This window comes from Apus apus, chromosome 6 (genome assembly GCF_020740795.1).
Source record: "Apus apus isolate bApuApu2 chromosome 6, bApuApu2.pri.cur, whole genome shotgun sequence".
NCBI classification, from domain to species: Eukaryota; Metazoa; Chordata; class Aves; order Apodiformes; family Apodidae; genus Apus; species Apus apus.
In genome coordinates, this window is record NC_067287.1 from 33,531,938 (window position 1) to 33,553,431 (window position 21,494).

At 41.6% G+C, this 21,494-nt stretch overlaps 1 protein-coding gene and 1 long non-coding RNA gene across 4 annotated transcripts in view; one reads left to right on the forward strand and one right to left on the reverse strand.

Moving 5' to 3' along the window:
* The window catches only part of LOC127386765 (uncharacterized), a 50,046-nt gene extending 35,308 nt beyond the window's left edge, over positions 1 to 14,738 (forward strand). For both annotated transcript variants that reach the window (XR_007889973.1, XR_007889972.1), the window contains one exon: positions 13,776 to 14,738. This is a non-coding gene — a long non-coding RNA (uncharacterized LOC127386765). The remainder of the gene's footprint in view (positions 1 to 13,775) is intronic.
* ITGAV (integrin subunit alpha V) overlaps positions 1 to 18,098 on the reverse strand; it is a 51,107-nt gene extending 33,009 nt beyond the window's left edge. For both annotated transcript variants that reach the window (XM_051624305.1, XM_051624304.1), the window contains exons 1-4: positions 17,408 to 18,098; positions 13,025 to 13,152; positions 1,055 to 1,146; positions 454 to 568 (exon numbers count right to left, since the gene is read on the reverse strand). In XM_051624305.1, coding sequence (XP_051480265.1) covers positions 454 to 568; positions 1,055 to 1,146; positions 13,025 to 13,152; positions 17,408 to 17,556 — 484 coding nt within the window. In that variant the 5' untranslated portion in view covers positions 17,557 to 18,098. The remainder of the gene's footprint in view (positions 1 to 453; positions 569 to 1,054; positions 1,147 to 13,024; positions 13,153 to 17,407) is intronic.
* Between the last annotated feature and the right edge of the window lie 3,396 nt (positions 18,099 to 21,494).

Below are 21,494 nucleotides of genomic sequence, written 5' to 3' on the forward strand. Positions count from 1 at the left end.
AACAACAGCTATAATTAAAACAACGCATCACTACGGATGTATACACACATGGAAAGCAGAACCAACTTGTGCAAAACCTTGTCTTCTAAAAGAAGCTCTCTCTTAAAATAACTTGAATAATTAGAATTAAGCTTCAGAAGACTCTAGATTTGGTCTTAGAAAAAGCACTTGCTAGATCATTTTGCTTGAGTGATTCTACACAAGTGTCCTTCCAGAAACTGAAGTCCTCAATTGTAGTGATACTGGATCTAAAATTTTCCTCTGGTCTACAGTGGAGAAAGCAAGGGCTGAATCCTCAATTCAGAATTCAGCAGAGTTCAGATGTCTGGATCTGACTTTTTTTTTGTGATTCCTATTAGGCTATACCTATAAAACATCCTGCTTCAAATGTTCACAAAATACAACTCAAAAGAAATTCCAAGCAGAACATCAACAAAAGTGCTCAGCACTTACTTGACCTGCAGGGTGCATATTCCACAGATTTAGATCCTGCAAGCAGGTAACAAGTTCCTACAGGCTCCCTCTCTTGTTTTGTTTCAGTTCTCCAGTGGTACAACGGGGCACAGGCCTAAGAAAGAACGTAAGGCACTGAGAAAACAAATTCCTCTTCAAAAAGCTGGCTGGTACAGAATAATTTTCAACAGAACAGTAAGGAAAAAAAAATAGTAGATGTACATGTTTTTAGAGATTTATACCATCAGCACTGGGGCATAAATAACCTCCAGTTTGTAGTTTTTGAAATCGTTGATTAATGTCAAGACTTATAGAAAGAATATTCCCTTAAAGCAACAGTTGTAAAGAGTTCATCAAGAATTTGTAACACGTTCTAACTTCAGCAAACTAACCCTACTACTTTCCTCAAAACCTGACAAAAAAGCTACATTTCTTGATGAAGAGTTACCAAAAGGCTAGCCAGTAAAATCTGAAAAAAACAAATCTTGTTGGTTAGTGGGATTTGGTTTAGACTCTGAGTTATCTGGATCTTTTCACATTTTTTTCCAGTACAGTAATCCCAGTACTGAGGCATTTGAGAAGGGCCTAAGAAAAAACCTACCAGAATTTTATCGTTTTGGGATCTCACAGAGGCTCCAAACCACTGATGAGACTTAAATTCCAGGGGATCATCAGGAGCAAAATCTCTGTTGCCTACAGAGAAAACAAAAAGGCAGCATAATTTCAAAGGAAACTGTACAGTGAGAACAATAAAGAAGAAAACTAACTGTTTGGTTTTGACACATCAAAAGAAGAGCAAAAACCAGCAACACTGGAGGGTAGCATCCTTGAACAGAAATAGGCTTTAAAAAGGATTTATTACTATTTTTACATCTAGGGCCAAATGCAGCTATTTTTATACACAAAGCATGAGTACAATACTGATTTGCTCTAAGAGCACAAAGTTTATGGCATCTTTGACAGTGACACAGTAAATACCTCATTCTTGAGATATTTGACTTTCAAGGCAGATTACAGCACTGCTCAGGAATCACTGCCAAAGCCAAGTCAGGACTCATGCCTCTAGTAGAAAGATTGCTCTGATTAAATTATGTGACTTTTGCCTTGGGCTAGAATCAGGACAGAAATTCTTCTAATATTCTACCCATTGTTACCATCTCTATTCAGAATGTCACTGCAGTGCACAAAGCATGGCAACCAGCCTGCTTACCAGCTACAAGTGAAAGGGTATTCAGCAAGAAAAACGTGGGGGAGTTTGCCATGCAGCCAAGTTATATAAAGGATAATTTGCACTGGTGTCTGTGTGTCAACTGTGTAGTGGTGAAGGCTGGCAGAAGGATCTTAATTAGTAGTATTTCTGCGAGTGTGATGTTAAAAACCTTCAAGTCATTCCATGTTTCTCATGTACTTTCATTGAAACCACAATGGAAACTTTGCCAGCCTAATTAAAAAATGGATGTAACACTCTGGAAAACAACTTTTTAAAGTCACCTGAATCCCTGGTTCAGAGCACCCAAAGCTAAAGGAGTCAAAGAGCCATACACCAGCCAGCAGGCATACATCACTTCACAGACTGCTGAGGGGAATCCCCACACCCAACCCCACTATGAATCAGAGACCTGTGACCACTCTTGAACCAAAACTTCCTTGTTTGTCTTATACCTTCTAAAGAGTGTTTTGTCTCTCGAAAGACTCTGTTATTTCCATTAGGAAAATCCCATGAAAAGGACAACAAAAGCCATTCTAATCTGCTGAGTCAGCCAAAACAAGCAAGTATCGGGCCCACTGTGCTATGTAGAAATCAATGCTAAGTGGATAGTATCGTAGAGAACAACTTGGGTTTTTTCTCATTTTAAACGTCATTAAAAACCCCCACCTTCTTCTGTCACCCTCTCTACCACTTGCTTATTGAACAGGCGCTAAAGATATGGAGGGCCTGATAATTATCACAGATTTATGGACTCTTGAACATTTCTACTGTCACCCTTGCACAGATAGAAATGTAGTTTGGAGACCTGCATGTCACCTTCTCATGGAACAGAAAACCAGATCATTTTCCAAATAGTGAATTTTCTTCAGCATGTTAAACCCCTTGTTTTATTGTCATCTTTTCCCTTCCTTGCGTTCAATTCATGAAAATCCACTCAAGGAGAGTTGAGCTTGAAGGATGCAGTTGCATGACTGAGTTAAGTCTCAGATGAACCCTACTTAGAAAATATTCAACGGGATCAGAAACCAACCCAACCTACTACATGGGGAAGCAAGTGGTGATGACCTGCTGGGGAGAAGATACCAACATATGGCTGGGAAATACATCCTTTATGGCAGCACCACAGAGTTAAAACTGGTTTGCTCTGCTTGTAACCACACCCAAGGTTAGCAAGGCACCACAGCCTAGACAGACACATTTTGATTCTCTTTGTCCTGTTACTCTCTAATACAAAGAAATCTCTCAGCTTTACTTGCCAAGCAAAGCTTTCAACAATATAAAACCTGGGAATATTTATGACATGGCATTTTACAGCTTTCTCTACTATTGGATAATTACACAAGCAAAATCCTGTTACAGTTGGTACTATAAAAATGCCTGTGATGGAAACTTCCCATGTAAGCTTAAAACAACAGGCAACAAGTAGAAGGAGTGGTCTTGCTGCAATAGCACGTAAACAACCATTCGGTGTTATGAGGAATCTAATTCTATCACTGATGTCAAGGAAATTACTTCCCTCAAGTTGAAGCTGAAGGCATCAGCTAGACAGCATAAAGCAATTAAAAAAAAAACACAACAAAAAATCCTCTGGTTACTGGTGCCATCTACCCACAGCTGTTGACTGCAGTGGAGAAGATAAAAACCAGTAGTTTACCAGCACATGCTACAAACACAGCCCCTTTTCTGTGCATTCTTCAGCTGCAGGTGCTGCTCTCACCCGAGGAAGAACCAACATCCAGGATGGCAGCTTCAAAAACTTCCCTCCCCTTCAGTCTTTAGGGGACAAAATGATTTTTTTTCTACAGTACTCAAAAAAGCCCCGATTCAGCTCTAAAATGAGAACAATACTGGAAATCTCTCTTCCATTTTATTTTAATAGGTAAACATCTGTGCTTGGAGATATAGTCAGAAGCTGGCTTCTAAAAACCTAAAATCTCTAAATCAGAAAGCAAACAGACAACCCCAAGCTTATTATGCCCCAAATGTCATGATGGCAGAAGCCAGCACAATTTCAGAAGCCCCAAACAACAAATATGTAATTCTTAAGTATAAAAAAACCCCACCACATAGTAAAATGTGCTCCATTAGGCAACTTGGCTAAAGAAAGTTTATTTATAATACACTAGTACTGCAAAAATATTTTACAAACATGTAAGTTAGCCAAACAGTCTAATGCCAATGCAGATGCACATCCCGTAAAACAACATCTCATACAAGGTTAAGACGCCTTACATGGAGTTTATCCTGTATTAAAAGCTACATTCAACTGTCTAAAACTAAAGGGGGTCTTGAGGAGAGAGGTTCCCTGGCCAGCTTTAGAGGGGCTGCAACACCGGAAATTGCATTAAGACACCAAAACTAGATCAAGCAGAAGGTGTATGCACATTGGAACACAGGCTGCTCAAATAAAAATTGGTGATCATTAAATACAGGTTAAATCTGATGTTAACTCTATTGAAGAAAAAAAGTAACATTTATTTAGCCATCCATATTCCAAAATGTCCCCAGGAAAACACTGTGTAAAAAGACTGAGAGCCTTTACCTCAGGTCCAGAAGAGAAACTAGTTTAATAAGGAGTTATGGAAAACACCTTGTCATCAAAAATCCCCCTGCTTTAAATGAGAAACTATTTGTGGTTTTGTTCCTGACTGGGGATGACAAAGAAAGAACACTTTAAAAGTGAGCTCTTACTGAAGCAAATCCAAGTTAAATAAAGTGTTTTACCTTTCCTGTAAAGTAGATTTATCATGAGAAGATACAGGACTGACTTCAGCACTTCTTTTAGTCTGAAGACCCTGATTATTTTAACTGTTCAGTGGTAGTTTAAAAAAAAAAAATCAACTTCAAAAGCCTTCCCCCATACCCTTTAAAAAAAACCAACCCAAAACCACAAACACTACCTACATAAAATGAAGCAAACTGTCATACAGCTGGGATTTAAACATACTGGGATCTATAAAACCAGACCCATGTTTTGATGCAATATAGTCAGCCTGATTGCTGTAACAGTTCTTATAGCCACTGCTGTTTTTCTTGTATTTCTACATTCATTTCAGTTTAGAGTGTTTCAGAAATACCTTGGTCTTAAACCAATTATAAACATTTTAAACAGTCATTTAAAAATACAGCTAGGCAATAAAGAACTACGTTCTGGCTAGATATATTGAAGAAAACATTCATAGTTTTACACAATGATATTTGTCAGATTAAAATGCAGCAGCTACATCGACTTCTACTTGATGGGTCATGAATTCCAGGATTATGTTATTTGACCACAGGGTATTACTGTTTAACTGTAAATGCTGGTTATGGTTTTTCCTTTGCTCCTTCTCATTGTAGTACACATCACATGATTTTACAGAACTCTTTCATAAGGGAAAAAGGGCTGCTATGCCAAGTCAACAGTGCTTTGTCTCAAAGTACTTTTCAGGTGGTGCAATGGGGCTGGCAAGGCAGGAACAGAAGTGCTCTTAAAAAAACCCATCACAGAGGTATGTTGTTGCTGCTGGACCACTTGGACATTGTCACTTCACTGTATTACATAGAATTTAAATTTATAAATGGAAACTAACATGGGGGGATGCTGATTAGAAATAACAGTCTAAGCTATGTTCCAAATAATAGCAAAAAATCAGAAGTTCTCACTTTCAGTGAGTACTTGCACTGCAGAAGTTCTTTTGGCTCTCAGCTTTGGATAGTTGGCGCCTTCTTTTTCCAGTGTAAGTGTTATCAGTTACAGAAACAATGGTGTTAGCACAAAATGACTGCAGCTGAGTAAGCAGATCGCGTTGTAACTTGCAGCCTGCCCGTTTGCTTGGGAATGACAAAACTGAACTAAAACCGTTGCCCTTGAGCTTGAATGCCAGACTTAACTGAGATAATTATGAGTCAAGAGGCAGTGAACTGATGAAGCCTTGTTCAGTGACCTCATACTGTGAATACCTAAGTTGTAAAATTTAAATAAGTCTTCCAGTTCAGGGAATTTCCATTAAAATCAACTTATTTGGAACTACTTCAATTTAAAAAAAAGGATCTTGCCCCTTCTAAGTAAAGGTAAACTTTAGGCAACTAGGCAAAAGTAAGGCCAACTTAAAGAATGTAGAAGAGCTGTCTTTTCAGAAGATGAGAACTGTAGGTGGTACAAAGCTAGCAGCCTTCCAGCCAAAATCCCAGCTATTCAGCTGCAGGAAATGAGGCAAGAGCAAGTGGGTAGGAGCCTATCTTCATTTGAAACTCCCCATGCTGTGAGGCAGACAATGGTTTAGCAACCTTGGTTTAGCCACAGTGTTTTGTTAATGACTCAGGGAGACAGGAATACAGAGCTTCCCACTACTCCCTTTCCCTTCTTCCAAGGTATGAATCCTGCTTCTTTCCCTGGGCAGTGCTGGAACCAAAGTGTTTTTTCCCTTTGCCTAATCTAAGAGACACTTTTTTCCCCGACTTGTCATACAGTTGAGATCCAGCTACACACAGAGAGAGCCAACAGTATTCATGCAGGACTCTACCTAATCACAAAAGCATGAGCTTTTTTCCACTGTCAGCTATAACAACATGGGGAGGAGGTTCTGCACAGTCTGCCACCTTCTTTTGTATTCACAGCAGTACCCAGAGCCCAGCACAAACTTGAGTCACACCAGCACACACGATAACAACCCAACTTGAATGGGACTGAGGTAGTGACAGATCTAGTGAGATAAAAATCAAGCTATTTTACTTCAAATGAATCAACGGTCTTCACAAGATTTCTTCCTTTGCTGTTGACGAAATTAGTAGCCTTGGAGACGAAAATCCCCATACAGACTGCACCCTAACACCAATAAAACTAAAAAGATAACAGTACTTTTTCAAAGCATGTTATTTTCACAAAATGCTGACCTATCCCATGCTTCCTTATCCACCTCCTTATTCCTTAAGTGGAAAATACGGACTTAAGAACAACTGACTCATTTGCACAAATAATCAAAATCTCCAAAAGGCAAATGTAAGCTCATGACAACCATTCCTGTCATAACTTCCCAACATCAGCAGATCTTAAGCTGTGCAATGCTACAGCATGAAGCTGCACAAGACAGTTAAAATACCCACTTCAGACTAAATAGGTCACAGAAAGATACAGCCATGCCAAACTGGTGGTTTAGGCTTCCAAACAAAGACTCTTGTTGTCAAGAATCACCCACTTGGGGATAGAAAAAAGGCAACAAACAAATGTGGAAACATAAGAAAGACTCTGGAGAGTTTTTATAAGTAATTCCCTTTTCAAAAGCTTCTTTCTCTCCTCTTTTAGCACAGATCAAAATAACCAGTCTTAAAATAATTTCATTCAAAATATTAAAAAACAAACCATTTATCTAAAATGACTCTGGTGCAACAAAACCCATGAGAGAGACTGTACAACTCTCAGTGATAACACCCTGTGCAGCCAGAGACTACACCAACGTCTTTTTTTGAAGCACTAAAAACACACCACATAGCTTAAAACATTTGAGATGCTCTTTTTAGTATTCAGCAGCTTCTCTAAGTTTCCCCAGTCCTGAATTTTGAGATGTGATACAGAGAATGGAAGCAGTAGGGCAAGCTTGTACCAAAAGAAGGAATGACAATTTAGCCATCTGTCCTGTGTCTCTGAAGAGCAGAACAATACATTGTCTGCACAAGCAGATCTTTCCCTGCTAAAAACAAAATCTGCTCAAAAAATCTGCAGCTCATTAGCAAAGAGATTCAAGTTTGTTTTATGTGCATATTTTTCTTTGCAACAGTTCATAGAGCTGTTTATGTTTCACTGGGTTATTCTAAACACAGAAGCTCTTGAAAGAGTCTCAGCGTTGCACTTCTCAATGCTGACAAAGAGCTGCACTTTCAAACATCCTGTACTGGAGCAGGTACATTTCTCAATTGAAGTTCTCATTTAAAAACCAGAAGTTTTTTGCAAGAGAAACTTGACAATAACAAAATAATTGTGTTCCATTTTTATGAAGAGCCATGAGAGCATCAAGAAACTCAATTCGTACCAACCCACTTCACAGTATTATTGACTGAGGAAGAGCTAGAACCCCACAGATGAAAAGTAAAATAATATGACTAATTCTGAACAAGCATATAGGAAACTCATTTGGCTTACATTCATTTGTTACATACTGCTCCCATGTGTACAGACTTAACTCCAACTGGTTACATGGGTCTCTGAAGAATTTTTAGTTTGTCAGAATGGAAAGGCAGAGTGATCCTGCTCTCTAAAAATCCATAGCTAAATAATGGTGGTATTTATCTAGATGTCACACAATTAGCTAAGTGTATCCACCCTGCTATCCCATGCATGCCAAACTAAAAAATACCTAAATCCAAACAGAAAGATGGCTTGTTAATTTTCCTAAAAAGCACATTTGACCACTCCTCTGCTCACTCGTTTTCTTGTCTGGCTCTAAGCTTTGATCCTCTTCTTGCTAATAAAAAACATATTTCGTTTAATACACAGAAGATGGACAACTACACCAAAGAAATATAACTCACAGAAAACAGTAACTTTTCAAGAATATTCTCCCTGAGCAAGATAATGGAAATACTTAAAGTAATATTTGGTACTATCTATGCACGCCTTGCTGTGCTAGTCCATGAAGGCTGTGGAAGGAGAAAAGGGGAGGCAGAATAAATGTGTCTGTAACACAAAAGTTTTTGGACCTCTGTCTCAAAACTGATCAGAAACAGAAAATGCACTGCTATATTCAGTGCATTCCTTTTACAGTTTACCCACAAGAAACATGTTTTTCCTGGAAAAAGCTGCTAGGCAGCTGGCAGATGAAGCCAACTGCTCACTAGGCACTCTTGAGCTTTCTAAGAGAGGAATCGCCTCTCAGGTCAGTCTTGCAGAAGTAGTAGTACTAGGGCTCAGCAAGCTGTAAGAGCAGTTTTCCCACCATTTGATTTCCCAGATTCTTTCTCTTCTCTGTAGGAATCAGAACATTCCCTTATTGCTATAGATTAAAACAAACAAACAACAGAAAAACCACAACAAAAACAAGTTTTCAGTCACAAAATTCCCCGATACTGTGAAGGGTTAAGAAATAAGACAAATTTTCACCCACCTTCACCTATAACTTGTGGGGTTTAGTAATCTGAATGTAAAATGTAAATCACCTCACAAAGGAAAGGATTTACTGATATTGTTTATGCTCATGATAATTTTGAAGAATATACTATCTTGAGAAAGTAGATTTTTTCCCCCCAGTGTTTGTCCTGAAGCAACACACTCTCCTACACATTCTTTAACTGAAAATTAACTGAGCAAGAGGGAAAAATCCCAAGTATTTCACTTAACAATTCAACTGAACTTGTGGTAATGCTGTGGCAATTATATTACTAAGTCAAAATACAAAACAAGTTTTGTGACCTGTGGCAGATGTAGCTTTAGAATTACCAAGGTAAAGAGGAGTAAGGCAGATTGCGTACTTACACAGCACCTTTTTATCTGATCTATTTCTGTCTAGATTTGCAGGATAACCTCTTAGAGTAACAGATACAAGTTGCACTACTTAACATTTCACTTCTGCATTACTAACAGCAACAGCTTGCATGTGAGGCAGTCAGCTCTCTTGTTCCTTTTGAACTTAATCTTTGTGCTTATAAAAGCAAAAAACAGCCTAAAAATACATGCTTAATGGTACTCGAAATACTTGAAAAAAACCAACAACAACAAAACACCAAACCCCACAGAAAAACACAACACCAAAACGTTCTGGCCATGTACACACAAGTACATGCAGCACAGCTAAACACACCCCTGAATTTGAGGACATTTTCTACCACACAAGATTGTTATGCAATTTTCACATAGTCATAACTATGTGAAATCAAAGCCAACTGATGTCAGTGCTAAAATGCTCAGAAGCCCCACAGCGAAGCATCTTTACATTTGGGAAGTGTTAATGTGTGATACAAACATTTTGCCTCCCAAAGCCACCATGTTCACCAGAACATAACAAGCAATTAGTATAATATGCACAGAAACACACGCACACAGACAGTTATAAAGAATATTCTCCACTGTGTTTTCACATGCCTGTAACTGTCGTGCTGGGAGATACAGGACAAGGGGAGAGACTCCCCTTCCACTTCACAAATATATTGCAGGTTTAAATGAGAAAATACACTGCGTAGGAACAGTGAGCTTCTTCTGGCCAGCAGTTTAAAGACTGTAAAGTACACTTCAGTGAGGGTTTCATTATGTTACAGGCTAGTGGGAAGAGAGTAAAAAGGAGGGAAATACATATTTTGTCAGCATGCAAGTTCCATGAATGGACCCCTACTGCCCAGCTCCTCTCCAGAAAGAGCTGAGTTGTCATGCACATGAAACCAAGTAGTAAATTTGGTACTACCAGGAACTATCAGCTTAATGACTTACAGCTCTTCTCCCAAGAGCTGGAGTGAGGGTAAACGCAAGGGACAAGCAATGCTGGTACGAGGTAGGGGCTTGAAGAATTAATTCCTCCTCCAAAGATTAACATAAAGCAGCTAGTACCTTCTCTTGGGCTACGTAATACTTGTGGTATTAGTCCCGTGTAAATGACCACGCTTCCGTGCCAATATGGTATTTAAGACAAAAGCTAACATTAGAAAATAAAACCCAACTCTGTGTGTGCCCTTTATACAGACAGGGAAGAGAAATGGACCCATAAAGCTAGAGGAAAACTTAAACTAAAGCCAAGTAATGTGTAGTAACAAAAAATAATTGAAAGAGAAAGAACCTTACTTGCTGGACCTCTATAAAACCCTACTCTCATATCTGTGATACAACCATGGGACAAGCAGACAAACACAGCCTCAGAGTCAGAAGACAATTCGCTCTTTCCTCCATCCCCTTGCCATGTGCACAGCACAGGATCGTGGCCTCTTCCCTGCTCCTGGATTCCACGGGAAGATGCAGTGGCTTGGCCTGGGTGGGGATCAGCCAGTTAGGCTGCCTGGTGCAGGGCAACGGGAGGAGCAACAGGGCACACCTAATAATAACTGCAACTTTGCAAGTAGACATAGGGAGCTTGGCATCAACAGGTAAACAGAGGAAAGCCACAAGTGTCAATGTTCTTGTTATTTCCACAGGTCAGATTTCTTAGGAGCTGTAAATAATCAGAAAAGAACTCCAAAGAAATTCCTTTCATTAATTATGCAGAACATGTGCTCTTTTTCCCCTTTACAAGTGTCAGAAACCTACCATTTCCCACAACAAAACAGCTAAATAATCTTAGAGGGGGAGTAATCTGCCTTGTATGGCAGGGCTAAGCAATACTTCCTGACTTAAAAATCATATTACACACATGTTGAAATAGTGATGGATGAATCTGAATTCTTGCAGAGGTTCCAATTAGTCATCTACAAAAAGCACCTTTGCGTTAGTACCTCAAATCACGGCAGTCAAATCTTCTTGCCTCCTTTTCCTGTTAAGTGAATCATATCTTCCCTAACTCCCTTGACCTTATGAGGCAGGGGGTTTACACTGTGTTGGCAGCAGCACATTGTCATCGTAACACAGGCAACCAACCATTGCATTATGCACGAAGAAAAAGACGTTTTATTTTGTCTCAGGGCATTTATTATGCCAAAATACAATGCCCTTTTTCACCCAGAGAATAATTGACAAATGCATTATTTCCCAATTCATTGCCACAAAGCTGGAATAAGTTAAAATGTGGCTGAAAAAAATCCTCTTAAGCCATTATGACCTGTTGTTGTTACTGTTAAGTTTCAAGCTATTAACATGCCCATTACTTCAAGGTAAATTATAAGCAAAACACTGTCTGCCCAGTAGCATATACCTTAGGCACACACAGAGCAAAGCAGGTGGCTTCTGTAGCCATATACTCTGCCTGGCATATGGAAAAGCCCATTACAAAAGTTAACACTGTAGACAGATAAATGCACTGCAGCTCCCCAGGGACCATGTGTCTAGAACCTGCCAGGTGACTCATCTTTACCTGCTGCAAGTTGTTGGCTGTTCTATTAGTGGTAATTAGTTATTAGGGACATGTAGATTCTCTCTTTACAACAAACTCATCTGTAGTCTAGCAAATAAGCCCCAAGTGAAAAAAAAAAAAACCAAAACACACAAAAAAACCCCCATACCAAAACACTCTCCCCCCAAAAAAAAATAAAATATACCCACACCAAACCAAAAAACCCACAAACAAAATTTTTGAACAATTTTTTTTCTGTCTTAACACTGATGCAGATAAAATGTCACACTTGGCAGCATACTGGAGATCTTAAGTCATCTGACAGAAAGGGTCCAGTAAAGAGACTAGTAACTTGGGGTTTGTATGTATCATTATGTATTTGTTCAAGAGAACTGGTAACAACAGTTCGCAGAAAAATACATGGATGTTTCAGAAATCTGACCACCAACAACATTTTGTTGTATGCCTTGACAATGGTGTAGGAGGAAGAGTTTCTCCACTGTATCATACACAATTTACAAAGGCTGCATAAATTTAATAGCCATTAGATTGCCAAGTCAAAACACCAGCAGAGTCAAAAGCAAAATATAACCAACTAGACCTTAAAAGCACAGGTGTTTCCTCTGCCCTGCCACATGGATCTTGCTAATCCACTCCCATGACATGGAAAGGTTTTTCCACTGGCCTGAAACATGCTGTGGAAAACAGGATTCAACACTGAATGGCTCAAGCAGAAAAGCACATGCAGCCTGTTCTCATATGACCTGCCACAGCCTGTGGAAATCACTGTGTGCACCAGAGCATGAAGACTGAGTGAAATGCTTCATGTCAGCGTTGTTGCTGCTAAGCTTTACCATCCTTCAGAAATGGGTCCATAATGCCTCTGACCTGAGGCACCTTGAGTGCTGCTATCATAAATGTAATAAATATTACAAAGCTATATCCAAGGCAGGGGGGGGGAGGAAATAAATTTTGTCCATGGTTTCAAGTTTATACTCTTCAGCTTCAGATTGACCTTCTAAGTATTTCTGTCTATACCACCTTGGCTGATATTAAAAAGCATCTTTCCTCACATGCTGTGGTATTAAGAGGTAATAAACCCCTTGAGGTTTATTGGGAATTAGGTTGCCAAATGTTTTAGAGTTGCTGGCAAGTGCAGAGGCGAAATATAAATAGGTTAAAACAGAAGAAAAATGTATGCTCACTCAGACTTTCAGCACATACCAAGGACAACAGAATTGTAAAAGAGAAGAGAGGAAGGAAAAGATGACAAAGCCTTGAGTAGCTGCCAGTCCAAAAATGGCTGCTTTCAGATGGACCATCAAAAAACCCCAACTGAATCTGAATCCCTTCTGCTCTTTCACGTGAGGATTAGAGCAAAGACACCCCCCTTCTCCCCTCCCAGGGAGCTACATGTTACCTGTGGAGTCAAATATGATTGGCTGGCAGTTTCTGTTTGAATTCCAGCTGCATTTGAGCACCTGGCCTCCTTCTACAATGTTGTGCTGGGTAGTATTGGCTTTTGGAGCTCCCACCAGCAGAAATGTCCTGCAAAAAAAAGAAAAAACAAAGGTTTCAAGACTTAAGACACAGACATTGGTACTTCATGACATCTGAAGAGTTAATAAAGCAAAAGCCTTGCCCATTGAAATCTAAATCTGACTGGAACTACTTGGAGTTAGAGAAATTCACATTAGGTTTTTGGTCTTAAGTCCCTCTTTTCTGCCAAGCAGAAGCAGAAAAAAAAAAAATCAGCAGAAAGAGAAGACAAAAGATGAGAAAACTTTTCTGTCCTACTTGAAATATTTAAGATTAAAGACCTTTCATATTTTTTCCTTTCAAAAATGAGTACGTATGCAGCAGAACAGGAAATCATGTACTTGTGTAATTTAAGCAAGTCATCAGCTGGCATAATTTCTAGTTAATTTTGTATGTAAGAGTAATTCAAGAAGTCAGTCAAAACTGGAAACAATATATGAACAAAACAACAGCACTTCTGAGCTCAGAAGGTATTGAGCAGTGAGTCAGCAGAACATTAGCAAATGGTCTTTGAAAAAGAATCTCCAAGTACCCAAGTGACTGTCAACAATAGCTTTGTACATGGGTTAATCTTAACTGAAATTCATTACACAGTAACAATTTTCTTGTTACGATATTTTCTTCTTTTATAGAAATCCACTTCTATGAACAAGTCAAATGCCCTCTGAGCAGGAACTGCTATGAGATTATGCCTGCACAGGTGGGAAAACTCAGAAGCTGCAAAGTAAGAAACAGAATAAAAAGCCAGAACCAAATAAGGCCCTTGAAGTCTGCCAACAAGGTTAAACATCGTGCACCAACTGTGACACCTCTGAGACACACTTAAGTCATCAGCACTTGGCTGAGGAAGTCAATTTTAAGTACAAAGATGTATAGAAGACGTAAAACAAAATGCTTCCTTTCAACAGCTCCTGCTCTGTTGTTTCCATCTGGACTGCTTCAGAGATAATACAGCTTACAAGAGCAAGTCTTACCATCCCATACCAGGCACAATGGTTATTTAGTTTTGAAAATGAGTTAGCTGAACAAGCCACAAGACTGGTTGCAGAGAACGTCTCCAAGTAGGCGGATCCAGACTTAACAAATGTTCCCAGAATCATCCTCCAAATTTCAGCTTTACTACAGAGCTAAGTTTCTGTTTCTGAAGATGGAAATAGTAGGTATAAACACGTAACACCTCATCAAAACTCAGTTCATACGAAGACCACCATAAGCCACTAGTTTTCAAAGCCTGTGAGTATTCAAAACCATAAACATATCCTGGTGTAGACCCTGGTAGAAAATCCAGGCTAGTTGGCAATCCATTTGTTTTCCTTAGTTGCCATTTACAGACTCTCTCGAATCCACAAATAAGAATTTTAAACGCTATCATTGACTTAACTTGTTCTCTCCGGGCATAAAAGGAACGCTTAAAAATAAAAATCATAATGCTAAGTAAAGAAACACATTATTTTAAGTACTACCTATTAAACAAGTATTAGCTTGCCACCCGTTTCACTGTTGTATTACTAATTTTTGATAAGCCCTCCCATAGAAAATACTTGTTAAAAAAATAACCCTCATTCCGTAATATATATTTTAAATATTTCTTACTACTCTGGAATGATGTTTATTAACAAGGAATTATTATGGGACTCCATAAAAGTTAAGTCAACTCTTTTCTCAAAGCAAAAAAAAAAACGCAAAACATTTTTATCATCACAGACTAAACAAGAAGATTTTGTCATAGGTCTTAAAGAAATATACAAATAACCTAAATACAAAGTATATCATCCACATAAAGAAAGTGGGAACAGAGACAAAATTGTTATTTCCATGGGAAGACACCATCTATGCCTTGATACTGCCTCTCTCCTACATGATCCAACCACCTGCCCCAACACAAGGCTGTGGGCAGGACTGGGAGTGTATCCACATCCTCAGGAGTTTGGTGTCCGTGGGTGTTCCTACAGCAGCCATCACTTACCAGTGCTTTGCCATGGGCCAAGAAAGAGAAACTGGTATTTCCACGTACTTGCATTTGGTAGCCTGGCTTCTAGCATACCATCTTTTTTTAAACTGTGTGTATGAGAAGCCTTTTCCAGCTTTTGTCAATTACATTCAGTCACACAGTAGTATAGTTGTGCCCTCTGCCAGACACCACACAGCATGCTGTACCAGACTGCCATTTGGGCTCCTGGAATAGCTCTTTCATCCTGGACTTCTCAATATGCTTGATTTTGGAATCCAATGGGTCAAAATAGACTATGAAACAGCAGCTAGAGTGTTCAAGAACTAATAACACTCTCTTGTTGTTGGGCTAGTCAATCCAAATAGCTTTAGCTTGACTACATTCATTTCATCTCTAGTACTCATGTAAAGATCAGGTGATAAATAAAAATTCACAAAGCAGGACCAAAGGTGCAAGAACCAAGTGATACACACACGACATTCAATAGGAATCATGTAACAAGGCTCATTTTACTGAGCCCACTTTACTAATGATGCTGTGTCAGTTTTCTACTGAACTGCTGACATCACTGAGCTTGCTGTTCATTCCTAACAGCTAGAGGAAATCTGCAGGCATTCCAGTCTGCTTCTGTGTGTTGATCCTTCTTGAATGATGGGGAAGACATGGGCCTATGTCTGGAAAACAGCACGTACAAGAATTTCTGGCTATTTCAGGAAGCCAAAGATCGGCCTCCAGAGGCATAAACTCAAAGTTTAACACTGTTAGAGTCTGCTCCTGTAACAGCTGCCTAATTATTTCAATTATGAGCTTAAATTTAAGATGAAGTGCAGTACTACAGTTTAGCTTAGCAGATAAAAGACTACATTCTAGTCACACCACGCTGGCTGAAAACCACCTGTGTTGCAAGCGTTTTTTGGTTTTGCTTTTTTTAAAAAAAAAGGTAACACTGTTTTCTTTACACCCATGCACTGAGCTCACTAGTTATTATAAAAATAATGACAAGGTTTTGAATAGTGATTTCAACAAGAGCTGAGTCACATAATTCCTTATCAGAAAGCAAAGAAGAGAGTTTACTACATGCATTTACCAGGCACCGGATAACTTTCGAGCCACACACGCCGCCTTAAAAACAAAGCCAGAAACACAAAGAGAAGCTTTTCTCCTTTAGTACTTAGACTTACAGGATTAAGATAGCACAGAATGGATGTTGCAACACATGCAAGTTAAGACAGGATGACTTCTAATATTTGTAGGCAATAAAGAAACACAAACAAGGGTAGCTGATGTACTGCAAAAGGACTTGCTCAATCGCTATAGAGTTTGTTTATAAAGTTTAATAAGCTGAAGATCAAGAAAGAAAATCCCCTCAGCATGATGCAAGAGAGTAGCTTTTCCAGCTTTACAGCCCTTAAAATGAGAAAGGGGAGGAAAAAAGTCGCAAGAACCATATCCTAATGTAGCCCACACTTGAGAAGTACAGACCACTCATTACAGCAACATCATGACTTGGAAATCAGTGATATGACTGTTCAGGAGGCTAAAACACATCAGCTACTGCTCAGTGCCTCATTTTCATTTAACGTGAAACGAGAACGTATTCAGGAAGCAGATGTGGAGAGTATTTACAGGGAACTTTTTTCTTCTGCAGCAGAGCCAGCAGCTTTGTGCCGCACACAGACACAGCACAACCCGAACGGGGCACTTCTGCAAAGAGCAGTACAAAAAGAGAACAACAGAACTTCCCACATTTCGGGGGACAAAACCTCAGGTACAAGACATAACGAAACAAAACGTCTTACCGTCATCTTTATACGCTGTATTTATATTATCGCTATAACTTGCATAAACCGCAGACCGATCAGGCTACTCAGAAAACCCAGCAATGCAACGCTGAAGCCGCGTTCGGGAGCGAACAGACCGCACACGAAAGCACCTTCTCTTCCCGGTGACGGAGGCTCAGCAGCCAGAGCCAGCCGAGCAGGGCAGGCGATGCCGCGCAGCTCGGGGGGTCCCGGGGAGGTCCCCGCGGCCGAGGGCAGCGACCGGCTCCTCTCGCTTCACGAACCGCTTCCCTTCCGAAAGCCGCCCCGGGGCCGGCTCCCCCCGCCCGCACGGTCAGCCAGCGGCCAGGGCTGGGCTGCCGAGCCGGGGAACTCCTCCCGCTCCCCGCCTCGTCCTCCTCATCCTCAGCTGGGCGCCAGCACCGCGCTGCCGCCCGCGCCCACCGCCCGGCGGGGAAAGCAGGGGCGGCCCAGGGCGCTCCCCGCGCCCGCTGGGAGGGAGCGGAGCCTCGGGAAGGGACGGAGCACTTACGAGGAAGGGTCGGGAGCGAAGAAGTCCACGGCGAAGCCGAAGTAGCTGCCCTCCGGGCCCGAGTAGACGGCCGGGCGCTCCGCGTCCAGGTTGAAGGCGCTGCCCGGGGCCAGCAGCGCCAGCAGCAACAGCAGCGCCAGCCGCGCCATCGCCCGGCCCCGCCTTCCTTCCTCCCTCCCTCCGCGGGCAGCCGCGCAGCCTCCGCGGGCAGCCGCGCAGCGCCGCCCGGCCCGGCGGGGAGGGGGCGGAGGGGCCGCGCGTCTCCCGCGGCCGGCGCGGGGAGCGGAATCACTTCCTCCCGCCCGGCGCCCAGTTCCCTTTTCTCGCCGGGACAGGGGCGGCAGGAAGGAGCAGCGGCATCATGTGGTGGCGGAGGCGGGCCCTGCTCCCGGCGCCCATCCCGCTCCCGGCCCCGCCGCTCCCTTCCGCCGGCAGCGGGCGGGCCCGGCGCGGGGGAGGGGGGGGAAGGACTTGCCTGGTGCCCTCCCTTCGGTAAAGGCACCAGAATCCTAAAGCTGAGTTTCTGCTGGACTCCAGGCGTGCAGAGTGGAGCGCTACGGGCACGGGCCACAGCTGAGGACGAGCGGGACACGCCTCCACCGGACAAGGTCTGGCGCGGGCTTCCTCAGGAACACCTCTCTGACACAGCCTCAGGGACAGCCGGCTTCAGGAAAACGTGAACACAATAGCATTTAGGTACAAAAGCAAGTGCCAGCGTGGCCCTATCCATGAAGAGTAACAAAGAGTTTCCAGCTACCAGGACTGGCAGCGATTTCCAACTCCCGGGTCGCAGCAGCGCCCTGCAGCACCGCAGCAGGTGTGACCAACAGGGGCTGCAGAGCTGTCAACAGATCGATCTGAAAACTTGCCTGACCACACCTCCCGTTTTACCCCTGCACTGTCCCTCTGGGAACTAAGTGTCCAGCGCGAACCTCTGCAGTCGCAGTTTATGGCCTTGTTTTCCATCGTCTGTCACCAACAGGAAGTTTCGCTCTGTCCTCGGGGTAGCTCAGGCAGCTGCACGTTGCCATCGAGTCCTGCATAGCCTCGCCTACATCAGCCCACAGTAGAGTTCAACATCTGCTCAAAAGAACTGTGTTTCAGGAACAAGAAAACATGCTGAAACACCCATGAAGGGAAATTGATAAATATTAATTCACACGACTTGGTTTTGAAACCAAACCCCAATAATGTCATCAGTTTGTATTGTATCAAGTTGTAAGTAACAACTTGAACACTATTGTCACGAGAAGAGTCAACTTCTAGCTCTTCTCCTCTGAACATGATCAAGTAAAAGGAACATACAATGACACTGCACACCCTAAACACAAATATCTCATCCATATTTAACCCAAGGGACAGAGAGTCAAGAGAACCCTGAAAAAAAACAACTTCTAAAATAAGCACACACCCACAAAGCTATACAAGAAACTCTCAAAGAAGGTTCTGTTGTGGAGAGATTAAGCAGAGGCCTTGTTAACAGAAGTGATGAATTCCAGTACAATAGCTGCAACAAGAAGCTCCAAGTCCACCTTAAAGGGCTTGCTGAATTTAAAGAAGAGGAATTATATCAGAGTGGTTTTCTAAAATAATTCCCTTCAAACTTATGAGCTAGATATGGGAACCACTGATGAATTTTTTTAGACTCTTGGAGAGCATTTCCATTTAAAATCTGTTCAACTGGACTTCAGCAGGCTCAGTTCTAAAAAATAGGTTGGGCCTACAAGGTTCAAAGGAAGCAGAATTAGAAGCCTCTTACTAACAATGTTTTCAATTGAGAAAAATCACCATGGCAGAAAATAATTCAAATTATCAGGAACACAGACAGGCAGCTTCCTCAGTAGAGTGACAAGCATAAGGTTTGTCAAAGAACCTATGGAAGAGAAACATGATTTAATAAGCACTAAGCTTTCCTGAACTTTTGACAAGATGGGCTCAACTCAATGTAGACCAAGTAGTACATGGAAACTTCAAACCAGGTGCATTTAACATAATCTTCTTTTCCTTTAGTGAATTATTCCTTCAAAAGAACCCAAGGACCTTTGTCAAAGAAGTGTTTTCTTCATGACCAAGTAATGAATCACATCTCAGAATTAGTATCCATTTCCTGTTTTGCCTTGGAGTGCAAATTTACAGTCACTGGATGTTTGTGTTTTTTTCCAGTAACGTCCAGTCAGCCTACATTGACTGATACCCTGCTAATTAGCCCTACAAGAAAACAATGTGTAGTATATAAAGGATTCCAAGGGGAAGAAGCAGAGACTGAGTGATCATTTCCATTTCTCACTAACTGTATGATAGTTGCTTTACATTAAAAACTTCAATATCGTTTTATTTTAATACAGTCAGGTTTTACATTAACATGCAAGTTAAATTAAGCAGTCTTGAAGCCAACAGAAAATATAACAGAATAAGAGCAAGGGAGGCAGAGTAATGGCAACCTTTTAAAAGCTGGATACAAGATATATAGGATATATTGTACACCATGGATTCTTGAAAAGCCTACTGCTACTTACCTACTGTCCAAGTTCTTTGACCAATATGAAGAGAACAAGAAAACAATATTAGAAAGTGAGAGATGATTTAACAATAAATTGTTTTCATTGAAAAAAGGCTGCAAGTCAGCAGTTTTCCCATTTAAAAAATGCTTTGGGTCTCAACTGTTTCCTCCCATCTAGTAACACACGCGTCACCTTGGTACTTACGCAACCCTGCAGCTGTTTCTCCACTGTAAGCAGTAAATAGCAGGCATTTCTCATACTTACATTTTTAAAAGTTAATTTTAAATGTTGGTTTTTCAGGTCTACAAAGGGAGGACCCCCCCCCCCAATTATTCATTCTGTATTCTTTCTCACAACTTCCCTTTCTGCAGTAAAACAAATCACAGCTTGACAAGCAGCAACACAGAAAGTGACTTTTTCAAGGAATCTGATGGCAAAGACAAACAGAACCACACAGTAATCCTGTGTTCTAGTCTCTTCTTCTTGCTACCAAGCAATAATAATTCCTTAAGGAACCCCACTCAGAAATGCTTACCCTGTCAGGAGTTAGGAGAAGAGTTCCTACACCTACACTTGATATTTACTGCTAATGTTCCTATCTTTGCTGCCTCTCCATAGAAAAAATAATTAGTAAGGTTAAGTTTTATGAGTATTTACTGACTACTCTCACAGCTGTTGTACTACAGATCAAAGCATAACTGCAGATGAGTTAGTAAATTCCCAAATTCTAGCAAAGTGACAGGGCAACAGACTATAAGAATGAGATGTGTACTTGGATCAGGAAGTCACTAGCTCAGGGAAAAGGAGGATTTATTTGCTCTCTTGGATTGTATAACCTCCCAATATTACACAAACGGTGAAGAAGTTACTTTGAAGATACTAGAACTGTTCTACCAAAGGATGCATTCTGGCCTCCTAAGGAAGGCTGGGCAGCACTACTGCTTGTCAGCAAATTGCTACAAGACAGAGCAGACGAATAACTCAGCCTCGACGGCCAGTCAGGCGTTTACTCACCCCCGGGGAAGTCGTTTTTCCAAACCATTTCCTCTCCTCGAGAAGATAATGGCTTTTAAACAGCTGCCTATCCTCTTTCTCCCCCCATTTTGGGCCAAGAAAGGTGAAGCAGGCTGTTACTTGCTGAGTCAGCAGCGAGCAGCCCGCGCTGCTCCCGCCGCGCTGAGTCAGCGGCAGCGCGGCCGTCACCGCCGCCCGCCCTGCGCTCCGGCGGGCCAGGCAGCCCAGCCACATCGCCCTCCATGGGATCGCACCCCTCCGGCCTCAGCGTGGGGAACCAGCAGATGGGCAGGCTTGGGGTTATGCTTGTAACCCGAGCCAAGCTTACTGGAACTGAAGCCAAGTGTTCCCTGCTGCAGAAGAGACCGAGTGGTGGGTTCCATCCCTTGCATTCAGCTGCCCTGTCTGACAGGGTGACAGACACAGGAATGAAAGCCTTAAAACAGACTTGGCTTTTACGTAAAGCAAGACACCTTTTCAGTGAAGATGAAGTTTTCCCTTACAAGCTTTTTTAGTTCTCAGCATGACTAACCAACAGGTAAACACTGGCTGCTGAGATCGTATTACAAAAC